Source organism: Meriones unguiculatus, chromosome 21, assembly GCF_030254825.1.
Source record: "Meriones unguiculatus strain TT.TT164.6M chromosome 21, Bangor_MerUng_6.1, whole genome shotgun sequence".
Classification (NCBI taxonomy): Eukaryota; Metazoa; Chordata; class Mammalia; order Rodentia; family Muridae; genus Meriones; species Meriones unguiculatus.
Window position 1 is genome coordinate 22,871,572 of NC_083368.1, and position 15,819 is coordinate 22,887,390.

At 38.1% G+C, this 15,819-nt stretch overlaps 1 protein-coding gene across 1 annotated transcript in view; it reads right to left on the reverse strand.

The window, feature by feature from the left end:
• Positions 1-15,819, reverse strand: part of Sema3c (semaphorin 3C) — a 166,509-nt gene that overhangs the window by 45,187 nt on the left and 105,503 nt on the right. Inside the window, exons 10-11 of the mRNA XM_060374046.1 lie at positions 14,231-14,300; positions 10,210-10,354 (exon numbers count right to left, since the gene is read on the reverse strand). Of these exons, the coding sequence (XP_060230029.1) occupies positions 10,210-10,354; positions 14,231-14,300 (215 nt within the window). The remainder of the gene's footprint in view (positions 1-10,209; positions 10,355-14,230; positions 14,301-15,819) is intronic.

Consider the following 15,819-nt stretch of genomic DNA (forward strand, 5'->3'; position numbering starts at 1 on the left):
AAAAATTGATTTCCTCTTCTCAAACTCTATCTTCACTGGTGCTGTTCCTCAATGCAATAGCAAGTATTTAGTGTATAATAGCTTTTAATCATCTTTTGGTACAGGTAAGTAAGCATATTGGGACGTTGAGATAATATAAGCTATGTTTTCTTTTAGAAATTTCAACAGTTCAGGCTGCACACTAAGGTCTTTTATTTTTTTCAGACTTGGTTGCTCTTTAGGATAATAGATATGTGTCCAGTTTTAGCTATCTAATTGGACATAAGGGCATATGAATTAGATCAGAATCATTCCTGTACTATATAAAATCTACCCAACTGCTTGTGGTTGGGTCAGTCACAGCCCCTACAGGGGAACTTTCTACTTTGATATTTTCCTAGAGCAATAGAATTTCTAGCTGTATTATAAACATGTATTGTTATACCTATGGGTAAGTGTAGCATTCATCCCTCATCAATGAAGTTTTTTGTTTGTTTGTTTGTTTGTTTTTTAGAGGAAGACTAGTCTAGAGTCCAAATGCAAAGAAAAGGTGACTATGGGATGCCCAATTCTAATTAGTATACCTACAATATACTTCCTACAGCTAAGGATTGAAGAATCCCAAATAAGAAGGAGTAAAAGTTTATAAGAGCAGCTGGGCCTGGGGGTGTACACCTGTAATCCTAGCACTCAGGAAGGCAGAGGCAGGTGGATCTCTGTGAGTTAGAGGTCAGCCTGGTCTATTTAGTGACTCCAGCACAGCCAAGGATACACAAAGAAACCCTGTCTCAAGAAGAAATAAAAACAAACAACAACAATGACAAAAATGTTTATAAGAGCAGGAGAATGAAGGCACCTGTTACCAGCTAGCGAGCCCTAGACATGACAGGTAAGCTGATCCTGAGACCTCAACAGTATATTTGCATAAACAGGAACTACCTAATGAATGCTATTTGACATCAGAATATGAATGTAGGAAATTTCACAAAGTCCCACCACTAGATGAAGAGCTCCTGACAGAGAGAGAATCAGTTTTATCAAGAGACCAGGCCCCCTAATCACATGTACATAGGAGCAATATTAAATGGACTCGGTAGTTTGCAAGAGTAAGTTTGTGTGTGTGGTAATAATTATATAAAAAATAATAATTTTAGAAAGCTCATCTGGGGTATGGGAAAATTTGGAGGGATCAAAGGATGGTGAAAAGATGTGAATAGAAAAAAGAAAAAGATGGCGTAGTCACTAAGCACATAACAAAGTCATCATATCATCACACATCATAACATAATCGTCCTCATTCTGTGGACTCTTTGTATTAGAAAGATCATCATTAAATAATTTTAGTTAAATTCCTTAAGTACTTGTCTTCCCAGTTGTTCTATCCTCTTAAGAAGAAGTGTTAAATGCTACTTTCTGAGACATCTTGACTATGCTGATGTGCCAACAGAAAAGCTGAAAACAGCAACTGTCGCGTAAAAGAGAACCCTGAGAGTTGCATCCCCACCTAATGCTGGGCTCCCCTCAGGTGGTTCACAAGCACTGCCACCGCCTCTATTCCCCCTGCGTTCTTCTCCTCGGGTCTGTGATGGAAATTCTCAGAACCAACTAAGTTCTAAACCAATACATATGTGTATCTTCTTTGGACATTTATGGACATTAAAATGCCATTTGAAAAGTCCTGTAGTGAACATTAGATCAAGGCATTGTTGTGGCTTTCGAGATACAAGCACACTAATAACGAAGATAAACATCTTCTTTGACGACAAGGTATTAACTGGAGACACACATAAAATGTAAACAACAAACCGTGGTTGAGGACCAACTGTCATATACGCCAAAGGGTCAGTACTTTAAAAATGAATATACAATGAGGACTCAGCAGGTAAAGGCACTGACTGCCAAATTTGACATGTTTCATCCCTGAGACCTACATGTGGAAGCTATTTTTACTGATCTCTACCTACACACACACACACACACACACACACACACACACAAATCTCATTAAAGTAAATATACAGGTAACATTATGGGACTGGACATGTAGTAATTAGGAATATACATATATACACACACACAAATGCACACACACACACCTACAAAACCATGCATGAAATAACAATTACTAAAAAATAAAAAAAGAGAGATCATGAATTTGAAGGAGAGTAAGGAGTGTTGTGTAAATGGGAGCTTGGAGGGAGAAAAGGGAAGGAAAGACTGTAATTAAATTATAACCTCAAAAAGAAGACAAATTTAGAACTGGGGCTAAATAGGATCACTGAAGAAACTTGTAGAAGAGCAAACAGAAGTTGCTGTTTAGGGAACTCCAGTATCTCCTTGGGATACTGGAGAACACAGTTCTGGAACACATCTAAATCGGAGTTAAAAATGAGTACTTTATTAAGTTCTGCTTCAGCAGGATGGACAGGCTATACAAAGAATCCACAGAAGCTTTGCCCTCACTCCAGAAAGATAATGTGGCACATTCGCTCAGCCACAGAGAGCCTGCTGTCTCTGGATGCCCCTTTGCAACATACCAAAGGTGTCTTGTTTCTTCCACAGACTTGAGATACTTATGGAAAAACATTATGACACAATTGGCAGTCTTCCCAGCACTTTCTGGTGCTTGCTGTTTGGACTGTTTGCTAGCACACTCACACACCCGGCTTTGAAGGAAGCACCTACAGGGAACATGAGAATGAGGGTATAGGATTTCTGCCAGTGTCATTTGCTTAAAAAACAAAGTTATATATTTATGAGGTTGACCTGGCAACCCGACTACTGTGTGGAGAAATAAAGAGTGACGAGCACAGTTGATTCCTCATTGGGAAGGCTTCAGACACAAGGACAGCATTCTTGACCCTGGAGGAAAAGGACTGTTGGAGTTCACTTGGCTAAAGTTCTCTTGGCTACAGTAGCAGGAAGCCCAGGGCTGAGGCAGCCACTGGCAACTGAGTTAGAAAGCTGACTTCATGGTGTTTTTCTGGGCTCAGGGTGGAGTGACCAGATCTTCGGGGAAGCATACTTCTCTAGGAGGAGTTTTGGGGTCATTCCTCCACCCTGCCCCTTTGATTCCCCAAGGAGCACTCATCTGACAATTTCTGGATTTAAAGGAGCTGTTGTGGTCTCAATACCAGATGTAAGAAACCACATTATAGAAAAATGTCTTAAGCACTGACTACTCCCTTTTTGCACAGAGCCTGTTCCAGATGTGTGTCACTAATCCCTGGCTTGTTCCACACTGTTTTAGAACAGAGGAAAATGCTTATTTTTAAGAGCTTTAAAAAATGGGACTGTTAGCAGAATTTTCTAATTTAGCCTCGGTTTATTTGTGGAGAAGGGTTGAACTCTTCCCACAGTGTACACAATTATTGCTTTTCAACAGTGGTTTTCTATGTAATTCTCAAAGCCCTGTGCACATGTCAAAGCGGCTTTTAAGGTGCCACATGGGGGAAGAGCCATAGGTGGAATGAGGCTGATTTCAGCTGCATAAATGTCTCCATCATGGCTAAGTTAAAGTTGCTGCTTTGTATATTGTACAAAATAATATACAAAATCAGTGTTCAGAAGTCCAGAACAAGTTGGCTTCAGAATATTCTTCAAGAGATTCTGAAACCTCAGTTTAATAAATGTGTCTCTTTTACAATGTTTTATGCTTTACTGAGGTTTCATTTAAGCTACAGAAGGGAGGGTGTGGAGTTTTATTGAGTTCACAAATGCATTGCTCCTGAATTATAGGTTTACGTACTGGAAAAAACACACCAGATCAATCACAGGCATCCTTTACTTTTCTGTTTTAAGGTATAAGCTTAATTAGATCAATTTCTAGTTATTTAAAAAATTATAATTCAAGGCTCTTCCCTACTTTTTCTTCTAACAGATTTAGTGTGTCTGTTTTTATTTTGAGGTCTTTGATCCACTTGGGCTTTAGTTTAGTGAAGGGTGCTAAATGGATCTATATGGATCTATTTTCTTTTTTTTACATGGACACATCCAGTTAGACCAACACCATTTGTTGAAGATGGTATCTTTTTCCATTGTTTTGTTTTGGCTGCTTTGCTAAAAAATCAAGTGTGTGTAGGTGTGTGGGCTTATTTCTGAGTCTTCAATTGAAATCTATTGATCCACCAGTCTGTTTCTATACCAGTACCATGCAGTTTTATTAGTGTTGCTCTATAGTACATCTTGAGATCAAGGCTGGAGATACCTCCAGAAGATCTTTTATTATACAGGCTTGTTTTAGCTATTCTGTTTTTCGATATTTGTTTTTATTTTTTTGTTTGTTTATTTTTTTCTATTGATTTTGAGAATTGTTCTTTCAAGGCCTGTAAATAATTGTGTTGGTATTTTGATAGGGATTATATAGAATCTGCAGATTGCTTTTGGCAGGATGACCATTTTTACTATGTTGATCCTACCAATCCATAAACATGGGAGATCTTTCCATCTTCTGGTATCTTCTTTAATTTCTTTCTTCAGAGACTTGAAGTTTTTGTCATACAAGTCTTTCACTTGATTGTTTATGGTTACAGCACAGTATTTTATGTTTTTGTTTTGTTTTTTCATGGCTATTGTGAAGGGTGTTGTTTCCCTAATTTCTCTCTCAGTGCATTTGTCATTGATACAGGAACAATTTCCTGAATAAAACACCAGCAGTTCAGGTTTTAAGATCAACAATTAAAAAGGACCTCATGAAATTGAAAAGCTTCTGTAAAGCAAAGGACACTATCAACAGAACACATTGACAGCCTACAGACTAGGAAAAGATCTTCGTCAACCCCACGTCCGACATTTGGGCTAATATCCAAAATATATAAAGAACACAAGAAATTAAACAGCAGCAAACCAAATAATCCAATTAAAAATGAGGTAAAAACTAAACAGAGAATTCTCAACAGAGGAATATCGAATGGCAGAGAAACATTTAAAGAAATGTTCAACGTCCTTATCATAAGGGAAATATAAATCAAAACATCTCTGAGATTCCACCTTAATCAGAATGGCTAAGATCAAAATCTCAAGTGACAGCACATGCTGGCAAGGATGTGGAGACATTGCTAGTGGGAATGCAAACTTGTACAACCACTTTGGAAATCAACCTGGTGCGTTCAAAGATAATTGGAAACAGTGTTACCTCAAGACACAGCTATACCACTCCTCGACGTATATTTGAAAGATGCTCCACTATGCAAAAAGGAAATTTGCTCAACTATGTTCACAGCAGTTTTATTCATAATAGCCAGAATCTGGAAACAACTTAGATGTCCCTCAAACAAAGAATGGATACAGAAATTGTACATTTACACAATGGAATACTACCCAGCTATTAAGGAAATCATGAAATTGGCAGGCAAATACATGAAGCTAGAAACAATCATCCCGATTGAGGTAGCCCAGAACCAGAAAGACACACATGGTATATACTCATTTGTAAGTGGATATTAGCCATATAATACAGAAAAACCATATTACAATCCACAGACCTAAAGAAGCTAAATAACAAGGAGGACCATAGGGAGGATGCATAATTCTCATTCAGAAGGGCAAGTAGAATAGACAACAGAAGTAGTTGAAGAGAGTGAACAGGATAGCACCCTACCACAGATATCCTCTGAAAGACTACACCTAGCGGGGGATCGAAGCAGATACTAAGACTCACAGCTAAACTTTGGTCAGAGTACAGGGAGTTATGGGAAAGAACAGGGGAACAGAAGGACCCAGGGGGGACAGGAGCTCCATAAGACTGACAGAGCCAACAAATCTGAGCCCAGGGGAGCCTGCAGAGACTGATGCATCAACCAAGGTCCATGCATGGAGAGGACCTAGACCCTCTACTCAGATGTAGCTCAGTCTCTTTGTGGGCTGCCTCTGACATGGACTCTGTTAACAGCTCTTTGATCACTTTCCCTTGGTGTGGGGTTGGGGAGCTTGCCAGGCCACAAAGGAAGAGTATGCAGACAGCCCTAATGAGACTTCATAGAATGGGGTCAGATGGTAGGGAAGGAGGGCTCCCCCTTTCTGAGGACTAAGGGAGGATAATACAGGGAAAGAAGAAGGGATGGTGGGATTAAGAAAAGGTGAGGCAGGGAGCTACAATCAGGATGTAAAGGAAATAAATTATAGAGAAGTTAAAAATTTAAAAACATATAATTCATCCTTAATTCAGTTAGTAGTGAGACTTCCACACATACTTGAAAAAATTTGAGTGAAATAGATGGTTTTACTCAAATAAAATTTTCTCAGCCTTTTTTCCCCTTCTATCCTTCTAGGTCAGTTTTCTTCAGATCTACTATCAGAAATGAAGTACCCTGAGATGACTATATCTATTTGTTGTTTTCCTCAGGTTTAGAAGCAGTTAGTGTTCTGCCCAGGTTATTTTGAGCTATTTTAAATGAAATCATAGATTCTATAATCAAGCTACTTGATAGCCATGATTAAGTAACTAAAAGTTGCTTCTTCTATATAAAAAGAATGTCAATGTTCAGTCTTTGAGTTTCTTACCCTGAGACTCAAACTCGTACGTGTTTGTGTGTGTGTGTGTGTGTGTGTGTGTGTGTGTGTGTAATTTTCAGGAGATAGAGAATCCCTTTAATCTTAGTGGATTAAAAAAAATAGACAGTATGGGTACTCCAGCTTGCTTGTTGGGTCTGTTTGTTTGGAACACCTTTTAAGCAGCCCTTTACTCTGAAGTAATGTCTTTGTTTTTGATGTGTGTTTCTTGTATGCACCAGAATGTTGGGTCTTGTTTATGCATCCATTTGTTAGCACTGCAGTGTCTTTATTAGAGAATTGAGTCCATGGATGTTGAGAAATATTAATGACCAATAATCATTAGTTCTTTTTAGTATGGTGTTAGTGGCAGCATTGTGTTTGTGTGCTTGTCTTCTTTAGGTTTTGCTGTAGTGAAGTTATTTATGTCCTGTGTTTTCTTGGGTATAGTGAACCTATTTGGGTTGGAGTTTGAGGGAATGTCCAACCAATGCCTGGCGCAAACTGAGACCCACCCACCCCACAGGAGAGAGCCAACTTCTTACACTATTAATCATATTCTGCTATGCTCACAGACAGGAGCCTAGCAAAGCTGTCCTCTGAGAGGTCCCACCAGTAGAGGACTGAAACTGATGTTGAGACTCACAGCAAAACACTGGGCAAAGTATAGGGAGTCTTGTCGAAAAGTGGAGGGAAGGATGAAAGTAACTGGAGGAGATAGGAGCTCCTCAAGAAGACCAACAGAGCCAACTAACCAGGATCCAGAGGGGCTTGTGAAGACCAAGGACCATGCATAGACTGGACCTAGGCCCCCTACATAGATGTAGCAGTTGGGCAGCTCAGGCTTGCTTTTGGATTCCTAATAAGGAGAGCACAGTCTGTCTCTGAAATGGACTCTGTTGTTTGATTTATGATCACTTCCCTCTGGCAGTGTTGCCTCGCCAGGCCACAGGAGATGAGGACAAGCTGAGTCCTGATGTGACTTGATGAACTGGTGTGGGTTGATGAGGGGATGGCTCCTCTTCTCTGAGGAACAGGGAGAGATGGGGGAAAAGAAAGGGAGGATGGGACTTGGAGAAGAGGAGAGAGGAGGCTTTTATCAAGATACAAAGTGAATAAATAAATTAATTAAAAGAAAAATCTTGTCAGTGAAATAACTTAAGAAATTAAGAAAACGAAAGATGGGACAATATAAAAAATCCCCTCTGATGTCATAAAGTGAACCAACATTTGAAAACTTTTGTGAGATTCATATCCTGAATACAAATTTTAAGTTTTTTATTAAGAATATTTGTATCCACCGGAAAGGGAGGGAAGGATTGTAGGACCCAGAGGAGTCAAGGACATCATGAAAACACGGCCCACAAAATCAACTAAGCAGGACTAATAGGAGCTCACAGGTACAATCACGGAGCCTGAATGGGTCTGCCCTAAGCCATCTGCATACATGTTGTGCTATTTAGCTTGGGGTTTTTGTGGGGTTCCTCACAGTGGGCAGAGGAGTGTCTCTGACTGCTCTTAAGACCCTTTTCCTCCTATTGGGTAATCTCATCCAGCCTTGATATGAGAGTTTGTACTCAGTTTGGTTGCACGTTGCTATGTTGATATCCCTAGGTGGCCTGCTCTTTCAAGGAAAACAGAGGAAGAGTGGATTTAGGGGAGGGGTAAGGTAGAGGGAGACTGGGAGGAGGGGAGGGAAGGGAAACTACAGTTCAGATGCATTGTATAAGAGAAGCATAAAAAAAAGAAAAAGAGGGAAAAAGTACACTTGTATCTGTGTTCATCTCAGAGAGCAGCCCATAGTTTTACCTCATTTTGTTATGTTTTTTATCTGCTTTTACCTTCAGGAGAATACTGCTTCAGTGGAATTATTTTGTTAATGTTCCTCTTTCTTTCTTTCTTTCTTTCTTTCTTTCTTTCTTTCTTTCTTTCTTTCTTTCTCTTCTCTCCTTCCTTCCTTCCTTCCTTCTTTCTTTCTTTCTTTCTTTCTTTCTTTCTTTCTTTCTTTCTTTCTTCCTTTCTTTCTTTCTTTCTGTTTCTATGTTATGAACAGCTTGATCAGTACTCTTGTCAGCCCTTCCATAAAAGTTTGGTAGAATGGAGCAGTAATCACATCTTGTCCTTCTCTCCTTAAGGAGACTTTTTATTGCTCCTTCAGTCTCCTTGTGTGTTATGACTTGTTTAAGTTGTTTGTGTTTTCGTGATTTAACTCTGGCAGGTCATATGCGTTTCATAATTTATCAAGTTCTTCCAGATTATCAAGATTTCTGGGCTATAAAAGTATCCCCTAACAGTTGTGTACTTCATTAGAGAACTCTCTAGTTGTACTATCTTGGGTCTTTTTTCTTTTTTGTTAGGAATCAGTCTCATGTATCTATTGACTGTGTTGTGCTTGCTTGATTGTATGCATTGCTCTTTACATGTATATTTCATTAGTCTCTGCCATAAAGCTAGATGACAGTGGCTCACACCTTTAACCCCAGGGCTTGGGAGGCCAGCCTGGTCCACAGCGTGCGTTCCAGGACAGCCAAGACTACATAGAGAAACCCACTCTCGAAAAACAAAACAAAACAAAACAAAACAAAAGACAGAACACTCTGCCATAATATTTTTATTCTTGCTGCCAACTGCTTTTGAAGTTCCCTTGTTACTTTTCTAAGACTTTTAAGTACATGGCTGGCTATTGGAGACCTTTGGTATTTTATTAGATTTATTCATTTTATTTGATGTGTCATTGTTTTGCCTGCATGTATTTATGTGCATCCTTGTGTGCTCGGTCCCGGAAAAGGCCAGAAGAGGGCATTGGAGCTCCTGAAACTGGAGGTATGAATGGTTGTGAACATACAGGTGCTGAGAAACAAACGCGGGTCCTCTGCGAGAGTGACGAATGCCCTTAACTGCTGAGCCTTATTTACTTTAAAATATTAGATCTATTGATTTTATTTCATGTGTGTGTTTTCCCTGTATGTAGGTGTATCCTGTGCAATCTTGGTACCCACAAAGGTCAGAAGAGGAATTAGGTTCACTAGAACCGGAGTCACAGATGATTGTGAACCGTGACGTGAGTGCTGGGAATTGAACCTGGGCCCTCTGTGAGAGCAAAAAGTGATCTTATCAACTGAGCCATCTCTCCAGGTCCATTTTCACTTTTTCATGCAAACATTCACAGTTACATATGTTTCTTTTAGAACTCACTTAGACACACCCTCAAAGGTCTGGAGAGTTGTGCTTTCATTTTCAATTGGCTCAAGGATTTAAACACTTGCTTCACTAATTTTTTTCAGTTAACCACTGGTCATTCAGGCAGACACAGAAATTGAAAAAAAAAAAAAAAAGCTGTTAAAGTAAGTTATCTCTAAGTTGATATTCATGTGAGTATCATTATATAAGATAAATTTCTTAATATCAAACTATAAAAAAGTTTAAAAAACAGCAAACAAATACAAATAAAACAACTAGCAGGCTGGGCATGTTGGTGCATGCCTTTCATTCCAGAACTTGGGATCTGAGTTCAAGACGTCTTCCACTGAATTTTTCAAAGTAAGAGCTTTAAAATTAGAAATAGCAATTTCTAGAACATAAATGACATATTAGCAAAAATCTCATGCACAGAGAGGATTACGCTGGAACCATAGGCTGAAGAATTATAATGTGCATCACCATGGCACCATAGTTACATTCAACAAGTATAAATGCAATATTTGCTTAAGTATGATGGAAGCAAATTTCATGGGTACTTACAGTTCCAGGGCGAGGATATGGAATTCTACCTTGGTAGGATATCAGCTGGTGATTGGGCCCTTCTTTGTGGGCAAAAGGCCCATTGAATACCGTCTGTATATCAGATAAATGATACACACACACTGCCGAGCCTTTAAAAACAGAGCTGAAAATGAAAGCAAAGATTCTGTTTTATTTCTCTTTAAATACGGTACAAATGCCTGAGTGAGATGGCTGGTGGGTAACCATACCACCCATCAAGTCCCACAAGCTGGCTTGGACTCCGCTGTCACACAACATGAAAACAGGAAGCCAACATCCACATGTTGTCCTCTGACCCCTCATGTGTGTTGTAGCACACGTGTACACACACACGCACACACACACATATAAAACATAAATGGATAAAGAAGCATGTCATAAAAATACATACTGCACATAAATAATGTTTAAATAAAAAGCTGATATTTACCATGGAAAGTTAAATGCTTTTGTGCACTTAGAAAAAAATGTAATCCTATCCAGTTATTTTGAAATAAGGCATAGAGACATAAATCATTACTATATTTAATTACTTCGCACAGGGAATAGACAGTAATAAGCTACAGTAAAGTTTTTAACATTTCCAAAAAAAAATAGAATGATGGTTATTTCCAATTAGTTTATTTCAGCAGCAGCAAACATTTAGTAATGATTGTATAAAAATGTGAATTTGAGCAGTCTGGCTAGGAAAGCAGATCACTGCCTTGTCACTCAGCAATGGGGATCTTTCCTCCTGCAGCAGATGGGAATGAGTACAGAGACCCACAGGCAAATATTCTGCAGAGCGAAAGCCCTTGGAACACTTCGTCCAAAGAAAGACATCTCCATCAAATCTCTCCCTAACGGGGCTCAGGGAATCTAGTGGTAGATGAAAGAGAATAAGAGCCGGAAGGGCAAAGGGAATACCAGGAAAGCAAGGCCCATGTGTGCTTTAAGATTATTAAGGCACACATGAACTCACAGAGAATGAGGCCCGGGGCTGCATCAGATGGGGAGCAAGAGTAAACCTCCACTCTTTTCCCCAGCCCCAAAGCTATCTCCAATTGAAAACCACTTGCCAATGAAAATTTAGTTTACTCTACAAAAGTTTCACTGACGAAACCAACGACTTTCAAGAGCAGGCAGCATCCCCAGTTGCAGATGGCCAACAGAAAGCAAGCTTTGTAGGTTCCTTGCTGTGTCGGGGCTTTCCCTTTTAAAAAACGAAGATTTATATTATTATTCTGTATTTTTGTATTGATTTACTTATATGTTCTTTCTCGTTTTTAATCCAACAGGTCCTTTGTTTACATAGTATGGCTTCCAGTTTTATAACTTTTCTAAGATTTCTAAGTGTACAATGTGTGGGAGGTTTTCTGTTTCTTGTGTCTTCAATTGGGCTCTTTCCTTTAGTTTGTTCGTTTTGGCGAATTCTGGTGAGTTACTTTTTGTTTCCTCGTATTATATTGTATTTTATTATTATCCCTTACAAATTTATTTGTTTTCTAATGAGAGAAAGAAAGAGGCTGAATCTAGATTGGGGTGTGAGTGTGAGGGAGAATTTGAAGACACAGAGGGAGAGAAACCATAATTAAGATATATTATATGAGAAAAATAATCTATTTTTAGTAAAAGAAAAAATAAAAACAAAAAATAAACAAAATATGAATTTTAATTCTAAACAACCATGAATAGCATTATGATTTCACTCTGAAATAACTCCCATTAACATGTGAATATTATGTCTTTTTATGGTAGTATTAAACTAACTCCAATGTTCTTCCATGATTTTCTGATTAACAGTTGGCGAAGTCTATGTTGTCTTTATTTGTGTATTTTCCATTTTATTTTCTCCATGAAAAATGGTCCAGAGATGAGGAGAGAGCACAATCCATCAAGCACTGCCCATGCAAGCATGAGAACCCAAGTTCAATCCCAGTACCCACGTAACAAACAACAAAAACCATAATTAGTGAAGTGTGGTCATGACTCCATTGAATGGGCGGCATAGACAGGTAGATAACTGGGTCTCACCGCCCAGGCTATCCTGCCCTTTTGGTGAATCCAGGTCTCTGGAAGTGTGTGTCTCAAAAAATGTAGGATAATGACTCCTGTGGTAGAACATCTGACTTTTTGTTTTCTGGCTTCCGCACCCACACATTAACATAGCTTCATGGGTACCCCCACCCCCATACACATGAACTGACACCACACAGCACCTATGGAAAAACAGGCATGTGGGTACACTCATGTTCCCTCAAAGGATCTAAAACTCTTTCAAATTTGTTTAAATCCTTAATAAAAATGATTCCCCTTATTATTAGGGCAGAATAATTGAGAATCATGCTTCTATACTAAATATTGACTCCAAACTAAAAGCTTAATAGAAAAAGCTGTGCATGGAAATAAAGCTATATTGTTAACCATTAATAGCAGTAGTTACAAATGGTAATTTCTAATTTTTAATACTCAAGTTACCTTTTGACACAGATAAACTATAAAATATTTTACTAAAACCAATGTTATAGAAAATTTGATTATTTTGCTGTCCAATTCTTTTCTTTTCCGTTCCTTTCCTTTCTTTGTTTCAAGACAGGGTTTCTCTGGGTAACAAGCCATGGCTGTCCTGCAACTGGTTTTGTATACCAGGCTGGCCTTGAATTCACAGAGATCCGCCTGCCTCTGCCTCCCAAGTGCTGGGGTCAAAGGCTTTCGTCATCCTTTCCCTACTGCTGTTCAGTTCTTGATGAACTGAAGTGAGACTAGTCATCTGCTAGAACAGTAGCTACAGCACAACATCCAGGACATCTGACTAGATAGATGTCTTTCGGTGCAAACATAAATGATAGATAATCAATATTCTTGCCAACTTCTTATTTTGAGAAGCTCATCTAAATTTACAATTGCTACCCATTTTATGATCTCCCCCCCACTTTCTGTGTCTTGCGTATGAGCAAGTGCACGTGTGTAGAGGTGTATACCTACTGTGTGGAGGTATGTGCATTTGTGCATGCAAATATCAAAAGATGACAACAGGCATCTTGTTCTTTCATTTCTGGCCATATTCCCTTAACACAGGTCTCACAGGGAACCTAATGTTTGCTGTTCTGGTGAAACTAGTTAGCCAGCAAGCTCCCCAGGCCCCAGCTCTCTCTCTACATCCCAGTGAACATCAGAGCTATGCTGCCATGCTTGGCATTTGCATAGGTATCAGGGATCTAAGTCAGGGTCTCACGAAAGCAAGACGTCTTTCTCACGGAGGTGTCACTTAGAGAAGAATACTTTCAATCACTGTTTTGAAGTTTTCTGATAAATGAAAAGGAATCAATACATCCTACAGAATGGCCCAAGAGACATGGCTAGAGTATAGGGCTGAATTCACACTAACACTGGAGTACAAAACTAATCATCAGAAATGTACAAAGAAAAAAATTGAGGATATGGGAAAAGTAGCGCAAAACTCAATAAAGTTGCCCTTGGTCTCCAAGTCAAACTAGAAAATATTAAACCTATTTTGAAATGCAAAAAAATTGTCATATGACAGAAAAATGGAACCAGTTCAGTTTTTGTTAGAGGCATGTCATAGTCATCACTTTAGATTAGTGAAAAAAAATGAAAGTTATTTCAATGTAACTTCAAACAATTTTTAAAGTTTTCCTAGTGCACATTTGTTATAAAATTTTAAATAATTAAGTGTGTATGCCTCCATGTAGGTATATACTTGTGCTACCCAAAATCCAGGAAAGAAACATATTCATCACTCACCAAAACCTAAGGCTCTAAAGAGTTTATTCGATATATTACTCTTTAGTTTATATATTTACACGAAATATTTCAAGCATTTTACTTCTTCAATTTAACACATAGGTTTTTTTCTTCTTCTAGAAAACTACATGGATTTGTTTAAGATGCTCTTTGCAAACTATTTCAGAAACATTTGAGATCATACATATTTTAGTTTGGCAAAAATAAGTAAAATGGGAACGGATTAACCGAAGAGTTGTAGCTGTTTAATAATTACCTTGACGTGGTAAAGATGCCATACACGAGGGTGGTCCTTGGATTATCAGTTTCCAGCAGAAACACATCCTCTATACAAAGAAAGACAACATTCTCTTCAGCTTCCAAGATGTTAATAGCTTTTTAAAATTACTTTAAAACAATAATTTCGAATATAAAAAGTAGTTCTCAGGAAGGTATTTTTGAAAAGTACTACATACAACTTGGCAACCTAAACAAAATGTTAGCCTGGCACTGAGGGCATTTATGTAAACTGTATCTCTATGGAAATGAAGATGTATAAATACTAAGCAGAAAACACTATATAGTCTAATCCATAGACTAGAACTTTGAAAACCTTGATTTTTTAAGGGAAAAGAGAAAACAAACCTTAACCGTAGTGTCCATGAGAGGAATACCACATATGCTTTCCGGTTGCCTGCTTTTGTGTTTTATCAAAATCCGTTACTGATGATACACTAGTTTTAATTTTAAAATACGGCAACTCTCAATTTCCTTTTAACCTATGATTTAAAGTTGCAATGCTAAAGACAATCTGCACAGGGCCCTCCCTTCATAAGAAACAAAACTTTACTTATGCTCATGCTCAAAATTGATGGGACTACCTTACCTAACCATTCCTCTAACAAGACTTTACATCCTAAGGCAGATTCAGATGTATTTATAATACAATAAAATAAAACATCAGTATTGAGCCCTGAAGAACCACAGACTACCTGATAGAAAAATGCCTTTTAAGGGGACCAACAGCCTCCTCTGGGTTTATAACTTTTTAACCACTGAAATTTTGCATGTCATTATGGATATTTATTGCTTACCACACCATATGCCTCAAAGTCTGAGAAAAAAACTGTATTATACATTTCAATGAATAATGTCTGAAAAAGAGTTATTTCTAAATGGAGCTTAATTATCACAGTGTTATGATATATAACAAGGTACTTCACCTACAGAGAGCTATTCCTGGCGGCACTATTAATCCTTATTTTATCTGGAGATCATAGTCCTTCTTTCACAGGAAGAATACTTTGTCTGAATTAGCAAGAAGAACTAAGATGGACGCATAACTCTTGTAATTTATAATTGAACACATTTTCTTAAACTTTATTAAATATCCTACTAAACACAGTGGTTATATAAATATATCTCTGTGTATGTTATTATATAAACTGATTTAAATCATAACATCAGAATTTTAAGGAGAATATTACATAATAAAATGATTTTAAAATATTTAAATTTAGATTTATTGCCAGGTGCAGTGGCACATGCCTGTAATCCCAGCAATCAGGGAAGCGGAGGCAGAGGCTGTTGGATCTCTGTGAGATCAAGGCCAGCCTGGTCTACAAAGTGAGTCCAGGACAGCCAAGGCTACACAGAGAAACCCTGTCTTGAAAAACAAGAAAAAAAAAAGGACTTATTTAGATCATGATATTACAACTTTATATAATATAAATGAATTTATAAAAAATCAAACAATCATGCATGTATATAAATTATTGAAGTCCTTCCAACCTACATTCATTCATGTTTTCAGTGCACTCAATGGTGTACTCAATAACGTAAATATTTAAAGACACCAGTGAGCAG